Raw genomic sequence first — 18,247 nt, forward strand, 5'->3', positions numbered from 1 at the left:
AATGCAGAAAATAATTAAAAACTAAGATAACGAATCCATTTTTTTGCTGTGTGGCGTTAAGTAACTCAGTTCGTGTTTTTGTATGAGAAATATTGCTGACCTTGTTAAAATGAATCTCCGAGTTCGTCTGAGTAATACTACCCAAATTGACCCTACTGAAGTTGGTTCTACTTTTCATAAGTTTATGTATTTTGTAAATAGATAACGTTGTTCTTCAAAGCAAGTTTGTTCAACTTTAATGATATAGTTATAAAACTATAGAGCTTGTAGCTTTGAATAATGGCACAACAATAAAAGCGTTGGCAATTCGAATGTAAAAATCCAGGTTACGCACGGACGGGCATTAGACAAACCTAATATACTGTGATGTGACCCTTACGGTGAAATTTGTAGGCGAGTGTTTGGAGGGTATATTTCAAATAAGGCTAATTCACTGGACTGCTTACTGAATCACAGGGAAATTGTGTGCGCATATGTGAATATGTCCTAATTTCATCTCGATATGTACATTCGCCACTCAAACACGTTCATCCACGTCAAGTTGGTGAAACACTATTTTCATTTACCGAATAATAATAATTGGATCGACTTGAGCAGAGCTCTGAAAATGCTAGAACACAAGCTTACGTAGAAATTGAAATGAATTATATGTATATCTATCTACTATCTATGTATGCATACATATGTAGGTTACACAACGAATTGGTAAAAAGGCGACAATCTTTGCTAGGCGCCACGAAAATTAGAATATGTCTGCGTCTCTGTTGGAGATGCTTTGTGGCAGTCATCCCTCTTATGAATAGGCCATGAAATAGATTCATTAGTTGAGGGAGAATACAAATGGCATGTGTCGTCAGTCAGAAGGTAGTTAAAGCAACAGAATGACTTTGCCTTCAATTAAAAAAAATATATATATATATATATGAGACACGAAGATGAAACCAATGAAGACCAATGAAGACCAATTCATAACTTTAGTCTTTTTACTTTTTTTTACCATGAATAAAGTTTTGTCCGTTTGTTCGTACGTCATCTGTCAGTATGATTGAAAACGTCGATCACAGAAGATAGAAGAGCTAGACAAATGAAATTTTTTAGTATGTCCTTGTATTTTTTCAACAAAATGATACCTTTATCGACTTTTATTATCGCGCCTTATCAGCCTTATTTCACGTACTTCTGTAAAGTGTCAGAAATTAGCATATGGACGAATATTTTAAAATGTAGATTTTTGATATCTTTCGGATACCGGCTCCAAATGTGACTGCACTTGCCTTTGAAGATCAGTTTTGAGTATAGTTAGTTGCCAAAGAGTATATAAAATGCCAAACATTTAATAATATATGTAAATCATATTCTGACGTCATTAAATTCTCTTTAATACTTCTATATCTATTCAAAAAAAAAAAATTAATTCACGTGCAAGCAGCAAGTAAACATATATAGACGTATATCTAATAAAAAACATAGATCAGTTGGGCATCACGCGCTCGTACTATTCGCCGATCTCAGAAAGTAGAGCTGAAAACTTTTAATTTTATTTGTAAGTCCGTGTATTGCATGCGCAGATCAAGTTTGTTTCAAAATATGTTTTTTTTATAATCATTCACGAAAGTGAAATGGTTTTGTGCAATGTCCGTCCGTCTGTCCTCATGAACGCATTTTTTTCGGCGCTATTGATGCTAGAGACTTGATATTTGAAATATACTCTATATACTATATACCCTAAATTTATAAGGTGAAATTTGATATATATAATGTAACGCAAATGGGTAATCTGCATATCGGGAAATACTCTAAATTTAATACCGTATATACTCTAAAATTAATATCGCCAAATAGTTTCCATTCATACGGATAGATCAACGTGCAGCTATTGAAGATCTTAACAATAGTTTCGTGCTTATACATGTATGTACTAAATGGCGCGTATGTTTTGCCGGAATATATTCGAAATTTTCAATCTCTCAATAGTGACTTGTAAGACGAACATTGCACAAACCCTAACTTTAGCTTCATCAATAAATATATACATGATAATGAAATTGAATTCTCTGACTTTTTTATATATGTACATAAAACCAGATCAAACTTGAACCAATCAGCGTACTTCAAATAGAATTCTATTACAATTTAGTTAGTCCCCAGATAATATCAAGGTCAAGTATGTAGCTCAACATTAATAGCTAGAGATCGATGTACACACTTAAAATTAAACACTTGAGACCACAGCCGTTGCGCTGCAGGATACTCAATTGCGAGCTCCCTGGCGACAGAGTGTCTAGAGTCTAGACAAGTGCAGTCTGCGCAGCTGGCAAATGCATAACGGTCTACGTACAGGTAGAGCCCTCAACCTCACCTGACCAACGAATTTTCAATAGAATTTGTTTCAGCACTGCGCAGGCTAATGATATTTTAACAAGATAGCGGGATTTCCCAGCTCTCAAGAGCTTCGAGTCAAGCGACGGACAGCGTAGCTAAACAGCCTCTAAGTCTCGGGGTAGGTTTCATTCATGAAATGTGTTAGAAATTTGAAAACATCTTGAGAATGCCTTAAAACACTTGACAGTGAAGCCTCTTTCACAGTTGAGTTTCCATTCATTCATAAATCGCGCGTGTTTTTCGTATTGTGCATGGAATCTTTTCAAGTCTAACCCAATGCACGTTAGAATAGACTAGCCGAATTTACTCTGCCCATACTACGGCAAACTGAGAGCTTTTAGTACTTCTTATGTATGTAGTTGACGGCAGCTCCCAAATTTATATCAAAAACAAAAATGATTTGATTATTGTTTTCCCAGAAAATATAAATATATACATGGTTTTCTCTGCAGTAAAATTGGCAGAATATTGATTTAATATAGACCAATTCTAGTTTCAGTACTATATGGTGTGCTATGTACAAAGCACAATATTCAATGAATTTGCAAAAAACAAAAAAAAACTGCATGCACAACAGGAGTTGGTACCACCTACCTGAGCACTTCAGTCTCAAGAGTTCGATCTTCAACTCAAGTGGGCGCACACTTGAAAAACAGTAAGGCAAGTCTTTCATATACATGCGTTCTGATAACGATCGTGCAATAGACGAATACTACCTGAGACGAATTTTCAAGAATGAGCACAATGAATGGAACTCAGAATTCCGTTTAAAGCCACCGACTGGGCCATTCTGCACGAGAACTGCTGACCCGCAGGGGCGTAGGTGCAATTGCGTTTATTAGCACCGCACCCCTCATTCTTTCTCTCTCATTGAGTTTTGGAAGAGCCTACAATGCCTTGCTCATTGAAGGATCGATGACAATTGTTGTTGACTTTGTCTGAATCAGCTGAGAGACCGAAGGCCCGAAGGAGTTTTGTTGCGCTCGATTCGATTTGGCCGGTAGTCCTCAGCAAGTATCATTTGATTATTTTGTACCCAACAATGATAAGCATCTGAGTTGGCGTATTCTGTATGTTACAGATGTGCTAAAATCGTTGCATGCGCAAAACTTCTTTGATTGGAGTTTTCGCTCAATTAAGCATTAAACCTTAAGATTTTCTTTCTAAAGTAGCACCATGATATCGCCATATTTCACATGATTTATTGTGGTGCCATGAGAATGCAACTTTCATTGTCGTCATTACTGTCGTTGTTGCGGTTAGCCTTGTAGTATATAAAATATCTAACAGAGCAAACCATAAATTCACATCTGAATGCTAAAGTGTTCTAAATATAAATCCTATGTATAACAGATACACTAAAATTCAAATTCGAATAGACTACCCTGACTGCGGATCTGTCCACGATTTATTACGCCTGTCGACTTATAGGCAGAACGTACCCAAAGTAGAAGGAATGAAATCTAGGTTGAGATGTGTGAAAATGTAATCTGACAAATTTCGAAAAAAGCAACTATATTTCAGGCCATCATTTTCTAGTTGATTGGATTAACGCAAAACGATTTTTTTTGCTATAACTTCAAACAATTTTCTCTAGTTCCTGGGCGTATGTCAGCGTATGAACAGCGATATCTTTTGCCGGTACTTTCTCCTTTTGCCTCATGTGTAGATCGGCATAGTTGAAATTTCCATCCTCATCTAGGGTCCATTTCCGTTTTTTGACCAGAGCTTGCATCTCGTGGCCTCCGGGTTTGAGACCCAAGCGCAGTGCTGCTTGCTTTTGTGCGATCTTGCCATAAGACTTTTCCATGCATGAGGCTATCTCCTCCCGGGCCGTACTCACCAGTAAATCCATAAAATCAGCATATAATTCAGATGGCATCGACTTCTTTGCCTGCAAAATTTTGTTGTACCGTCCCTCCATGAAGTAATTCTCCAGCGCCAGCACCGGCGAAATGAAAGGGTTTTGCAGAAGCAGAGCCGACGGTAAACGCTCCAACTCAATGTGAAAGTCAGCAATGCGATTGGTGGCCAGCAAATAGAGCAAGTGGAGACCCATGAATTTGTGCATCTGCTGCGAGGAGTCTAGGTGCTTATCATAATCAAAGTAGTACATCTTTAGCTGTGTCATGTACCGCTCAAAGGCGGCATTGTCTTTGATCTTGATGCTGTGCTCAATAGCTATTTCCAGCATATCCCGCGACCTCTGCAGCTCCTGTTTTTGCTGCGGATTTACTTCGCCCTCATCCTCAACGTCCACGTAGCCCGAGCGAACCATCTCCAACTTAAGTGAGTTCAAGAGCTGGCCGCAATGCGCCAAATTCGGTGAGGCCTTTGACCATTCTGATTTCAACTCCTTGTAAATGTTCGACATCACGTTATAACGATGAATTTGTTAGATATAAGTTTGTATTTTCCATCTGCTGATTTGGTTTTGGATCTTACTAAATTGTATTTTCTCGGAAACAGCCAGTAGAAAATGAAGGTTCCAGGCCTACTGAACATTCATACATATATAACAATAACGCTCTAGTCTGAAGTGCCTGTCTAGGAGCTTAAAATAAAAATTTCCCTAAGACTGTTCAAAATTCTGATATAAAATTGTAGTACAATGTCGATTTCATGGAAATACATTTGGAGTACATCTTGAGATTTGCAGACGCTGTAGCCATAATATACATACTTGACAGTTGAACACGGATAGATCGACACGAATTGAATTCGCTCAAAAAGTCTGTCAAATGAAATAAAAAAATATATTCTATATTATACATATAGTCTGCCTAAAGCAATAAATTAAAAAAGCGATATTCGAAATTTGATTAGTAGATTTGAATCTTTAAATGTGCGATAAATACTGTATTGTAGTTCCCTTTTGAAATCGACAGATTTGAAATACAATATCTGGATATAAACGTGCTATAAGAGAACTTATGTCTCTAGCTCTTTTGGGACAGACACAGCGTGGTTAACCTATGCTTAAACTCCAATCAAGAATGCATCTATCAGATTTCAGATTTTACTTTTGTCGACGGTTTCAGCGTATTAAAAGTAGAGCTTTGAGTGTTTTTCAAATGGTTTTTATTTTAGACTATTCAACATGTACACATTAATGACTATCTTAAGAGGACAACGAATCAATTATTTTTGTACACATAAAACTTAATCAACAATATACATATGTTACGCACAGCACTTGGCCGTGGGTGACGTTTGGGGGCTACTCGAGTTGGCTGATAAATTGAAGGTGGGGCTTTCGGAGCCGCCCTTCTTCTGCTTGACGCGTCGATTCTGGAACCATATCTTCACTTGTTTCTCTGACAGTCGTAGGCGGTTGGCGATCTCGATACGGCGCAGACGGGACAAATAGGCATTGTGGGAGAACTCTCTTTCCAGCTCGAGCAACTGGGTGCTGGTAAAGGCAGTGCGGATGCGTTTGCTTGAGTCAGCATAGTCATTGATCAAGGGGGTGATCTCCAAGCCGGCGCTGGAAACCGCTGTTTGAGACTTAACGGGAGAGCTGGCAGGCGAGCAAGAAGAATCATGCTTGAAGCGTTTCATTGGCTGCTCATCAGGATTGCCATAATCCAACGATGCAGTCGAGGATGCCGATGGCGAGGTACACAAGGCACCGGCTTCATAGACGCTTTGACCGTAGGCTCCCGTCAGCGGAATTGATGGCAGAGCCAGTTGAGCACTGGAGCTGTGAGCAACGGCATTGGCCGATAGCGGAGGCGATGGATAGCAGTCGTCATAGCTCCCAAATCCACTGGACTTTCGCTTGGCTGCGAAAAGCTGCGCATACGGATGATACAGAGATGCGTGAACAGCAGCTGCTGCCGCTGCTTGATGCTTTTGATGTAGTTGTTGCTGTTGCTGGTGCTGCTGCTGGTGCTGCTGCTGCTGCTGCTGCTGTTGTTGCTGGATGCCAAGCGAGAAGAGGTAGCTGCCCACATAACTAGCTGGATATGGCAGCATGGGTATCCCTGGCAGCATTGCTGCTGCAGCAGCTGAGGCGGCCACAACTGCCGCCGTTGCATTGACAGTGGGGTCAATGGGCGACCCAAGTGGCTCCTTATTCTTGTTGAGTGATGGTATATCGCTGAGCAGCGAATCCATTAGAAAGGAGCGCGACATGTTTCCTGAGTGTCGTGATTCGTGAATGCTACTGCTACTCAATTCGGTGCGAGATCCTAGCACGATCGCTGTTCGAGCGTTACTGGTTAGCTCTCCGGCTGTTTCGTTTACTTTATATAGACACCGTTGGCTGAGGGGTTGTTTTTGCACACCCTTGGCCCTGGTCTGAGCTGCCTTTTCATTGTTGTTGACTTCTTTGAGGGTTGTTTGCTCTATTCCCTCTGACCATTAAGCCACCATTTACAGCTTGTCTTCTTCTAAATACAGAAACTGTAGCCATTGAAGCTCCGCCCCTAACACACACAGATCGTTCACAATGGCAGGTAACATATATCGGTAATGGTTGCATGTGTGTGTGTGTGTGTATGGCACAATGTCTTCAACTAAAGTTTGAAATTAGAATGCTAGAGACAACTTTCATTCGATGTGTTATTGGTTTTCATAACCACTTCCTACATATCTTTCCTCAAACATTCAATCTTCCATGTTTGTATAATATAATACCAATACATGATAATATATCTGATTAGTTTTGGCTTTATTTATGGTACATGTACAAATCGGGAACTACATTTCGAAATTCGGACGTGTTCAGTACTGGACGTTGATATTTCTTGCAGTGCCTGTAACTATCAATATTTGAATAGTCCACCGAAAACGACGAGCCCTAGTGCAAGTTGAGGTGTGCAAATATTATTCAATGGCCAGGAAATAGATTTTAAATTGGAATTCAAGCACAAGTTGTGGAAGAATTTGAAGTATGGGAGAGGAATAGCCAGTAGAAGAAGCAATATGAAAAGCAAGTGATATTTCATTTCTGTCTGCATTATAACAAATATTTACTCTCAAATATGTGTCTGAGCTTAGATTGGGAGCAATAATATAATAAAACATTATTCAGCAGTGATCTGTAATTTTTGTTATACATTAGTATACTTTTGTGGTTAAGACATTAAGACAATTGAATCGTATTGATTCATGGTTAGGACAAATTCCAAAAAGTTTTTTTTTTTGTCTATCACGTATCGCTGAAGCCAAATTTTATAGCAGTAGTTAAAATGCTAACGTTAATTATATGTAGATATAAGTTGGAATTTTAAACTATGAAGTAAGGCATTGATTTTTCGAAAATAATCGGACTGTTTGCAATCTAGCTGATCGATCACACGGAAGGCTGATGTCTAGAAATTTCATGCTATCCATTTGCTTGCCAATTTGTCTGTTTGTATTGTCGACTACACTATGATAACCTTAACATGTTTTTATGGGTGCATTATCCTTGTGTGCGTCTGCCAAATCGGTTAACAATGCCCTCACATACTTACTACACATACACAAGCACACATACACATATACGCATACAAACTTGGCCCATTCAGGTTGAGCCGTGGCATTTCATTCACGACCTGGACCCTAGACCCGATGCCCGATGCCCATTGCGTCTTTGTGCTCGGCCAGACAGAGTCGCCTTAGAATGAGAGAAGTTGACAGCAAGGGCAAGAGCGAGAGGGAGTGCAGGAGAGTTGATTTTTGGGCTACGTTACGCAGAGAACATTTGGCGGCAGTTTTATCATTTGTTAACTGACTTTAAGGATTTCCTATAATTGTCCTTTTCACGCCATTGTGCTACGGCGTGTGTAATGCTTAGGTGTTTGTCCGGGTGCTGCTTTGTGTTGTGTCTCTTCTTTCTGTGATGCTTCCATGATATTTTATCATATGTTAAGTGGCTATAAAACTCCACACAATTACGAACGTTAATTGTTGTCCCACTCTGACGGTACATCTCAAATTGCATTGTTAACTGCAGTTGCATAGCTTTAGGGTCCGGCATAGAGAGGTGTCCGACATATCGTTTGTTTTTTCTATTTTGGGGCATTGTTGTTAGTTTTGGCTTCTGCTTAATTGGCGTACTTTCCTTATTGTAAGCCCATGCAAAAATTCTTTGCAATCCAAGTCGCAGCTGCAGCAACAAATTTTTTTTTTTTTTCTTTTTGCCAATGCGTTGTGTAGGCGTTGCGCCGGTCTCGTGCTCAGAATCTGGACCAGTTTTTGTTATAAGATATTGTTAATCGTGAAGGGCTTCTTGAGCACTTTGTACTGCTCACCTTTGACCACATCCGTTTGTAGATGCTCAGTTTATACGCTCGAATTACTTCAAGTATTGTTGATCGAATAGATCGTGCTATTATCGCATTCTGTTTTCCACGAATGCTAAGGTCAAAAGCAGTTCTAATTTGTTTCCTCGGAGACATGAGCTGCATTTACACTGAGAGAATGTTTGAGTTCTATTAGCAAACATGTTTAAGGATCCAGGGCTTTAAGAAGCTCCCTTTTGGAAAAGCGAAGACCACAATATCATTTTAATTGTAAACAAAACTGGGGTAAGCGCTAAGCAAATCAAAGCGGAGAGAAACTTTGTATATAATTTGAAGCAGATGGAGTGTGATAGAAAGATAGGGACAAAAAGAGAAAGACAAAGAGAGAGAGAGAGAGAGATTCTATGGCAAACTGGATACACCAGTCATCGCGTGTACGCTAAGAACCACCACCAGGAGCACCACCAACAAGATGGGATCTGCTGCACCCCGTTTGGCTTATGAGAGTTCAGTTGCTTTGATTGTACAGCAATCGTTCTTGACATTAATTGGTAGTGACATTTGCATTTGACTGATTGTTGTAGTTGCCATTGTTGCTACTTTGGCAAACACAGTCAGAGAGCGGCTCTGGCTGTACTCCCATTCACGACTGAGGGTTTATTTATTATAGCTCAGGGGCTCTTGATGGACAGAAAGTGGAGAGAAACACTTCTGTGAACGGCTGTTGGCTCAACAAATATGACTTCATTATCGCTCAAGTAGCCTCATATTATAGTGCGCTTATGAATAAATTATAGAAGAGCTTTGCACCACTGAGCAATTGGTGTTTCGTTGCGTGTTTCTGAGTCATCAGACCTCCGGCAATAGATGAGTGCGTGCGGTCTGTTTGTTTGGAATGTCGTTTAGTACCAAATTGGTGAAGGACTTTACGATTCTCCTATGACAGCGTCAATACTGATGGCTATAGAAATACATTTCAAAGTCCTTTACCGACTGTTTAATATTTGATGGCATTCGACCAAAGGCCCAGGACAACAATGCCCAGCTCCATGATTCATTTATGAATGAAAGTCAGTGCAGCACAAAGGCACGAAACAATGAAACAATTGTATTGGATTCTGAACTGAGAGCCGAGAGCCGAGAGCCAAGAGCCGAGCGCTGAGAGCTGAGAGCACTTGCAGTGATCTGCAGATGTCTTTGTGCAGACCTCACCATTCATGTAGCTAATGTCCTTTGTGTGCCGCCAGGCCAGGTACGAGTGGACAGTCAAGGATGCTAACTTTTACGCAGATACGAGATAGTTTAGCTGAGCATTTTTTAGCGGCCATCGTGGTCCGCCGACGGCCGCTACCATTAATCAGAAGTGCTTTGTTGTGGTCAATGTTGTGGCTTTTTGAAGAGGCCAATAGGGTGTAAAGGTCCAAACAATTGAGTCACCGCCAGCAACAGCAACATTCCGAACATTCAGCCCTTACAGAGTTTAACAACTAATCAAATTACACATTTTGTATGTATGCGTAAAACGTACGATAACATTTCCCTTTCCACCACTTCGCCGAGTCAACTGCGACAGCCAGTCAATAAAAACCATATTTAAAATTAAAAGAAAAAACAAAAATAAACAAATAAATGTGTCCACATCCTGGATAAGGGTAATGGAAAAGCGCGCGCGTTGTCCTTGGCAGTCGCTCGCGATTCTGCGCAATAGGCGGCACGTTCTACAGCGGAGTGTGTTCGTGATGGTATCGAAACAACCCCAGGATTGACTGAAATGAATAAATCTAATACATAATGCACACGGCTGCATTATCAATTAATAGACAAAGCACCCTTTTGGGACTCGCAGCAGTTGTTACATTCGTATCTCTTTGTGGCCCTTATCGCCGTTTATGATTTCTAGATTGACAAACATGGCTGCCGCCAACCGAAGATTTTTACTTAAATGAAACAAATTGGGTAATGGGAATACAAAGCTAGTACTCGAAAGGATGAACTTGAGTCAATAGTAAACATTTAGGTTTGCAGATATACTGGATTGATAATTCCCACTGTAGCCAATTAGACAATTTGGTCTAGGCAGTTTGCACGCGTCAGATTTATTAAAATACTACTTCTTAAAATACTGTTACTTAAAATATGCCTGTTTTATTTCATTATTTTTTTTAAATCTAACTTGTATGATTCGATATGATGTATGATGGATGGTATTTCTTTCATATTTGTTTATGCTTTGGATTTTTTTTATACTTTGTTTATAAATATATAACCGAACTAGAATATAAAAATTGAGAAAAATATCATATGGTTCAAGATCGATTGGTCAAATAATAATATGGAGGATAAATATACAAAACAAACATATACAAATAGAATCTCTTTGTGAAACAATTTAATCACATTACGAATAATATATTAAAATAGCGTTTCGAAATAGACTTGACGTTGAGCGGAAATCATGATCTGGAATATCCATTATGTACTTAAGACAGCGCTACTTTATTGGCAATTGCTTATGTATTGTACTTCAGTTTGCTGACAAAGTGGTTAGCCAAGTCGCAAACCAAATTAGAGATGCGAAACTCAAAATATGGCACAATCATCCAAATCAGTGAATGCAAAACTGTACTGTCACAAGCAAATAGATGATTCGATTTGCGAACGCCATTATTAATGCCTTATACAGGATGGTATTTCAATTCGTAATAAGCTTACCTTCATTTGCAATTTACGCATGATACGCGTCTCTTCCCAGCGATCCAGCTCGTCCCACTCCTGATTTGGAAACATGAAATACGAAATGGTGACTATAAAATGGATAAATGAATTGTATAATACTCACCTTACCACGCCTACGCAGCAGATAATAACGGTACATAACTATAGTTACAGCCAGCAGAAGCGCCAGACCAGTGCCAGCCGCGGCACCCAAGACAGCCGAGCTTACCATTACCATTTTAAATCTCCCTTTAGTCGAATGACTTTTCGCGTATTCTTCAGTTCAGGCAGGCTTGTCAGTTCTTAAAGTGGAAATTAAGGAAGCATTTACTTAGTATAAAAAGTGTCTTCTCGAGGAATAAAATGTGTCTTAGTTTTGTGCAACATTCGTCTTGCTGTCAAACTGTTCCATAACTATCTAAGACTAAGACTTACAACTTTACGTGACAAATCGAATAAGATTATATTTGTCACAGTTTGGATCTAGAATTGCAAAATTTTGCACGTTAGTGACTTCTAATATGCTCTATACTCTATCAAATCAAACAAGTAAGAGTGCTCTAGTCAAGACAGCTTGACTAGGAGATACCCTGAACCCCGCAAGGAAATAATATTCCAATCATTCTGCAGACATACAAAAACAAATGCACACATGTGTATGTACATACAACTGCATCGATAAGCGCGCATGGGCTGCAGTGTGGGCAACAGTATCAGAATTTATTTGTTGAATAATTTCTCTTGTAGTGAGACTATTTTCATGAAACTTTCAGAAATTTATCATAATGGTCAAATCTTTTTTTATCATAAACACAAATCTCCCTACAAATGAGGGGGCGAATGGGGGCGTGCTTTCAAAAATCTGCATATGACAACATCTTTGCATTTATCAAATGTATATACACAGAAAATATGATGTTTCCAGGTCTAATAATATTAAAATTACGCTGAAAGCCCCTAATTAATTTATCGATTATTTTCGATTAAAATGAAATCGACTGAGTTATCGAAAAAATGTGATAAACTCATACTGCGTATGGTATACAAGAGTGTACATGTCTGTACTGTTTCAAGTCTCTAGCTCTTATATCTTCTGAAATCTCGTCGTTCAAACGACGAGCTGAGCCAATTAGGCCCTGTCAGTCTGTCTGCCCGTCCGTATGTATGAACGCGTCGATCTCAGTAGATATATAAGAGCTAGAGACTTGAAATTTGTTTTCCTAGGTCCGTATGTATCCCGCACCTATCGAGTTTTTCTACCAAAATAACTACTCCCGATATTTTGTTATCGATTGAAAACCTTATCGAAAACTATTTATTTAATTAAATCTATATATTTATATATTATTGTTGTAATTTAACCCCCACCCCTATATGCACCCCCTCACCAAAATATTTGTAAAAGGCGTATTTCGTATTTTGTTAGGATCACGATCTACAAGTTTCATGGAGGTAGTCCATTGACAAGAATAATTATTTTTTTTTAATTTATTTATAAGGAACACTTTATTTTATATCAGTATTTACACAAGTGTGAGTGATTTACATGTGAAAGTTAAGAGTACAGGCCATAAACCTTTTCTGCTTAAATGTTAATATTATTTGTTCAGGAAATTTAATTACATTTAGAAACATTATTTTTGAAGGAAAAGTATAAACAAAAACCTCGTAAATTGACTTAAAGACTAAAAACTTAAAATTAAAATTAAGACTAATTGCTTATTGCTTATAAGGGTTCATTACTGTTTTGTAAATGTAGGTAAGATGAATAACTACAACGGGTTACAAAATTTGTGTGCAACTTAGTCAATCTATCTGACGCTAGTTCGACTCTGGCAATATAGTGTAGCTCCGCAGTAGGGTAATGCCACGGGAGATTAAATATTCTTTTTAATATTTTGTTTTGCAAGACTTGGATTTTACAGATATGAGTCTTAGCTATATCAGCCCAAACCGGAGCCCCGTAAAAAATTGTGGACTGGAAAATTGATCTAAATAGGTACATTTTATTTTCTAAACTTAGTCGAGAGTTCCTATTTATGAATGGATATAACACTTTAATTAATATATTTGTTTTTTTAATAATAAATTGGACGTGATCAGAAAAAGTTAATTTTTTGTCTAACAAGACACCAAGATATTTAACATTGTTCTCCCAGTTAATGTCTACTTGGCTTAGATTAATAGGATGTAGAGGAATATAATTATTTTTCCTATTTCTTGTAAAGTATATTGCTTGGGTTTTTTCCGGATTTATAAGAATTTTCCACTTAGTAAAGTACGCAACTAGAACGTTAAAGGCTGCTTGGAGAGAATCTGAGATATCGGTTGCCAGTTTACCAGAGCAAAGGATTGCCGTATCATCAGCGAAAATGGATGCCGTGCATCCACTTAAAGCAGGGAAGTCGGATGTATAGATATTATATAATATTGGGGAGAAGCAGGATCCTTGCGGGCAACCTGCAGGAATATAACTTGCACGTGAATGAGCATTGCCTATGTACACTGTAAAGAATCTGTCTTTCAAGAAACTGCGTATTATTTTAATAATCTGCAATGGGAAATGTAAGAGGTTCATTTTGTACACAAGTCCTTCATGCCATACAGAGTCAAAGGCCGCTTTAATGTCTAGCAAGACCATACCCGTAGATTTGGAACTACTAAAATTGGCCTTGACAATTTTTTTAATTCTACCCAGAGGATGAATGGTATTGTGTTCACGACGGAAGCCATACTGAAGAGGCGAAAGGACATTATTACTTTCAGTAAAGTCAACTAATCTTTTCTTAATGACTTTCTCTAGGATTTTACTGACTGATGAAAGCAGACTTATTGGTCTATATGATGTAGGGCATTCAGGAGGCTTGTTTGCCTTTAAGATGGGAATGACTTTAGAGATCTTCCATTTATGTGGAAAATATCCGAGGCGTAGGCACTCATTAATAAGGAATGAAAGAAATTTGACTCCTTTACGAGGGAGGGCTTTTAGGCACACATTTTCAATGTTATCCAGACCTGGAGTCTTCTTGGATTTAAGCTCTTTTAAAATCGAAGATACCTCATGGACATTTGTCAGGTATGATTCGTCGTGGTCAACAGGCAGGGAGTCCAATAACCCCGTGAAACTGTTGACCTCAGAGCTAGTGGATGGATCACCGAGGTTAGCTGAGTGCGAATGGTTCAAGGCGAACAATGATGCTAATAGTTCGACTTTCTTATCGGCACTTACGAAATTTTGCTGATTGTGTGTGAGTGTGGGTATTCCACTGTATTTCTTCTTGATGACTTTTGAAAGCTTCCAAAAGGGGGAAGAATTTTTTTCTAGCGAGGATAAGAGATTATTCCAGTTCTCGTTTCTGAGTTTGGATAATTCAATATTAACTAGTTGGCTGAACCATCTAACTAGAGTCAGATCACATATATTTCTGCGTCTCAACCAATTTCGACGGTGCCTGTTTCTAAGTTTTATTAGAGAGATTATATTAGGAGGTAGAGCTTTGGGAGAAGATTTGATTTCTCTTTTAGGAATACTGTGCTCTTTAGCTGCAACGATCACTAAGCTAAACCAATTTATTAAATTGTCTATGTCGTCCTGCGAACTAGCGGGGAAGGAGTCGCAGTCTGGTAATAGTCGGTTGATTGTTCTACCAAACACAGTCCAGTTTGCGTTTTTGATATCATAGAAGAATTTTTTAACTTTAGTGTAATTTGAGTGCAGTATTGTTTGGACAGGGAGATGATCCGAGCCTAGATCATTTATTGCTATAGTATTGGATAACAGTTGACAGTTGTTTGAAACAAATAAGTCTAGCGTAGACGATTGATATCTAGCACTCGCTGGTACATAAGAGTGTTCATTAGGGAAATGAACTGTAAGTCCACGAGATAATGAGAAGTTGTACAGCAATGATCCCCAGACATTTGCTCGGTTACAGCCCCAGAGCCTGTGTCGGCTATTAAAATCTCCTCCTAACACTAAGTTTCCAGGAGTGCGGGTTAATAGTCGCAAATCATTTGTAAAGATTTGTTTTTGAAGGGGGTCCGCTCGACCACCACCAAAATAACAGCAAAACAGTGAAGTGCAGGTAGTTCCGTTAATGGTAATATTTATGCCAATAGATTCGATTAAATTTGTGTTAGGGAGGGGAAGCAGGGTATGGCGAATAGATTTTTTTAATAATAATGGCAACCCCTCCTCCTCTTCTACTAGATCTGTCACATCTGTAACAAAAGTAGTTATTGTTTTTAATTGATAATGAGCTGTTAAGCCAGGATTCAGTTAGTAGACAGATATCTACATTTTCTCTATTTAAGAAAGCAAAAAGCTCATCTTTCTTATTTTTAACGCCTCTAGCGTTCCAAGTTATAATTGAGAGATGATCAAACATTATGTACGAACTTGCATGCCAATGATGTTATTAATTCGAATTGGTCTGCCTTGGTCTTGCAGTTTCTTAAGTTTTTTATAAGCTCAAATGTAAGGGACTTGATCTCCTCCAAAGAGAAAAGATCCTTGTTGACATTAGGAGTGTGATTGCCATTATGGTTAACCCATCTGGCGCTTGAATGAAAATTTGATTTACTTAGCGTATTAGGGAACGCATTGGAGTAATCAAGCTGTGGTGGCAAAGAAATATTAGTACGATTGGGTCTTACTTGATGCGACCGATATTGAGATCTTAGATTTAGGTAACTAATCCTACTAGGGCAGTTAGCGTCGTTGGATTTATGTGAACCATTACAGTTGGCACATTTAACAGTAGATCCATCCGGACATTCAGCGGTTTTGTGAGGTCCAGCGCAGTTAGAGCAATACGACTTCACGGCGCAGCGGTTTGAGCCATGACCAAACATTTGGCAGTTGTAGCATTGAGTTATTTGGTGACTGGATTTCTTTTGATACTCCCACTTCACTCTTACATAGTTGATAACTGAGTGGTTTTTTCTAAGCTCATTGAGTGTGATGGATTTTTTGGTGAAGAAGACCACGTATAGAATTAGGACAGTGTTGTTTGGTCTTTTTCGCTGAACCAGTTTAACATCTAGACAGTTTAGACCAAGACCGATAAGCTCATTTTTTAATGAAGAGGGATCCATTTTATCTAGCCCCAACAGCAGTGCTTTGTATGGCCTGTCATTTTTATCGGCGTAGGAGAAATATTCAAATTTTCCATGCATTACACTGCACGCGGCTTTATGGTCATTTATATCGACGCAATGGAGCTTGATTCCAATTGAAATCTTTTTGATGGAATATTTAGTGCAATTAATTTGTTTGCAGATATTATGAATTTGATCCACTGTGCATTTGAGGACCGTTATTGGGGGAACATACACTTTGTTTTTAGAACTGATTTGCTCGAGCTCATCTTCATTCTTATCAGTGATTTCGATCTCGTCGTTTGGTTGTATTAGTGTTTGCAACGGCGAGTAGTAGTTTTTGTTGGCGTTTGGTCGCTGACCAGTGTCTATTTTTAGCGCAGTGCGCTTTACTTTGGGCGACATAACGGTGTCCCCTGGAGATAAAGTTCGTTTTGTTCTTTTAATCGTGGACTTGTTTTTATTTTTATTTTCTTTGACAAGCTAATCCTTAGGTACGTGCGTACAGTAAGAGAGCTAGCACAAGACTGAGAATAATTATTAAGCAATTAAGTCAGCCCACACTGCTGTACCTGCGTTTTTATGTGTGCATGCCTATGTATGTGTCTGAATGTATGTGTTTCTTGTGTAAGCAGAAAGACGCGATGAATTTTTGAAATATAATTTCTTCGAAGGGCTCGTGGAATTTCGTAGTCGAGCAGTCTAGACTAGGAGCATTCTTACTTGTTTATTCGACCATAAGTTCCCAGATCACTTCGTATTTCCTCGGCTCCTCACTTTTAGGCTCAAATATATTTTTTAAGTTTTTGAAAAGAAGCTCCCATAATATGGAGCCCAATTGACTTGCTTAAAAACAAATTTGGAGTAGACGATTGTCAAATAGATTCTACATATTTCAAAAGTAAATGTGCATGCAATTGGCGAATTTTATTTCAATTATATACCATAGTATTATTCAGAAGGTTCTGATTTTTGTGTTTCTTCAGAGTAAAACGAATCAGCATCATATTGGTCCTGTGCATAGTCTAAACCATCTTTATCGTCCTCATCAAGCTTGTCATCTTCTTCATTTACATCATCTTTGTCATCCAGATCATCTTTGTCATCCAGATCATCTTTGTAATCTTCATACTCTTTGTAATCCAGATCATCTTTGTATTCTTCAGCATCCTTGAGCTCATCATAATTTTCGTCTGCAATATCTATATCATCCGTCTGCTCAGTTTCTTCAGCTGTGGCTGTTGTGGAGAGCAGCACAAAGCCGAACAGGGCAAGCAGCAAAATGGAGCGCATGTCGATTGGATTCTTAGCGAACTGATCTCTGAGGCTCTACTTGGCAACTTTTTATACGGAAGCGTCGATTTAGCTGTCATGGGCCATATCTTATTCAATTTAGCTGTTATTGTTTGGTTTATAACAGCTGGCATCTTGAATGGAGTCGAGTCGGACATGAATATTCGAGGTTTGTTAAATATTTGCTGACTTTAACTTCGTATTTGGGATTTTTGTGTATTCCTAATGAATATAATTTTTCTCCGAATTTTGATAAGTTTGCACAATTGGTGGGTGGTGGAGGTCTGTTAAAAATATTTGCTATATTCCCACACGTAAGCATCGTCTTTAAATAAAGCTAATTAAATTATGCTAGGCTTTTCAGCTGGCTGAAATAGCAAACGTTTTTCACTTTGCTACTTAGATCGACTATCACCGATTACAGTTGCCGTTAACAGTGCGCACCAGTATACTACAAGTCTGGCAATTAGGAGCGTTCAAGCCGGGCGAAGCGAATTGCATTATACTCTTTCAGTACACTTTAG

At 38.7% G+C, this 18,247-nt stretch overlaps 4 protein-coding genes across 4 annotated transcripts in view; all 4 read right to left on the reverse strand.

Annotated features, from left to right (window-relative positions):
• LOC6583571 (synaptotagmin-5) overlaps positions 1–18,247 on the reverse strand; it is a 40,341-nt gene that overhangs the window by 16,535 nt on the left and 5,559 nt on the right. Inside the window, exons 2-3 of the mRNA XM_015162932.3 lie at positions 11,455–11,632; positions 11,328–11,387 (exon numbers count right to left, since the gene is read on the reverse strand). Of these exons, the coding sequence (XP_015018418.1) occupies positions 11,328–11,387; positions 11,455–11,568 (174 nt within the window). The 5' untranslated portion in view covers positions 11,569–11,632. The remainder of the gene's footprint in view (positions 1–11,327; positions 11,388–11,454; positions 11,633–18,247) is intronic.
• LOC6583572 (26S proteasome non-ATPase regulatory subunit 8) lies at positions 3,747–4,893 on the reverse strand. The gene has a single exon (XM_002009202.4). The coding sequence runs from the start codon at positions 4,754–4,756 to the stop codon at positions 3,962–3,964; it is 795 nt and encodes a 264-aa protein (XP_002009238.1). The 5' UTR covers positions 4,757–4,893; the 3' UTR covers positions 3,747–3,961.
• Positions 5,447–6,620, reverse strand: LOC6583573 (homeobox protein Hox-B4). Its single transcript, XM_002009203.3, has one exon. It carries the CDS (start codon positions 6,517–6,519, stop codon positions 5,566–5,568), a length of 954 nt encoding a protein of 317 aa, XP_002009239.1. The 5' UTR covers positions 6,520–6,620; the 3' UTR covers positions 5,447–5,565.
• Positions 17,382–17,723, reverse strand: LOC116804321 (skeletal aspartic acid-rich protein 2-like). Its single transcript, XM_032731081.1, has one exon. It carries the CDS (start codon positions 17,721–17,723, stop codon positions 17,382–17,384), a length of 342 nt encoding a protein of 113 aa, XP_032586972.1.

This window comes from Drosophila mojavensis, unplaced genomic scaffold, assembly GCF_018153725.1.
Source record: "Drosophila mojavensis isolate 15081-1352.22 unplaced genomic scaffold, ASM1815372v1 contig_74, whole genome shotgun sequence".
Classification (NCBI taxonomy): domain Eukaryota; kingdom Metazoa; phylum Arthropoda; class Insecta; order Diptera; family Drosophilidae; genus Drosophila; species Drosophila mojavensis.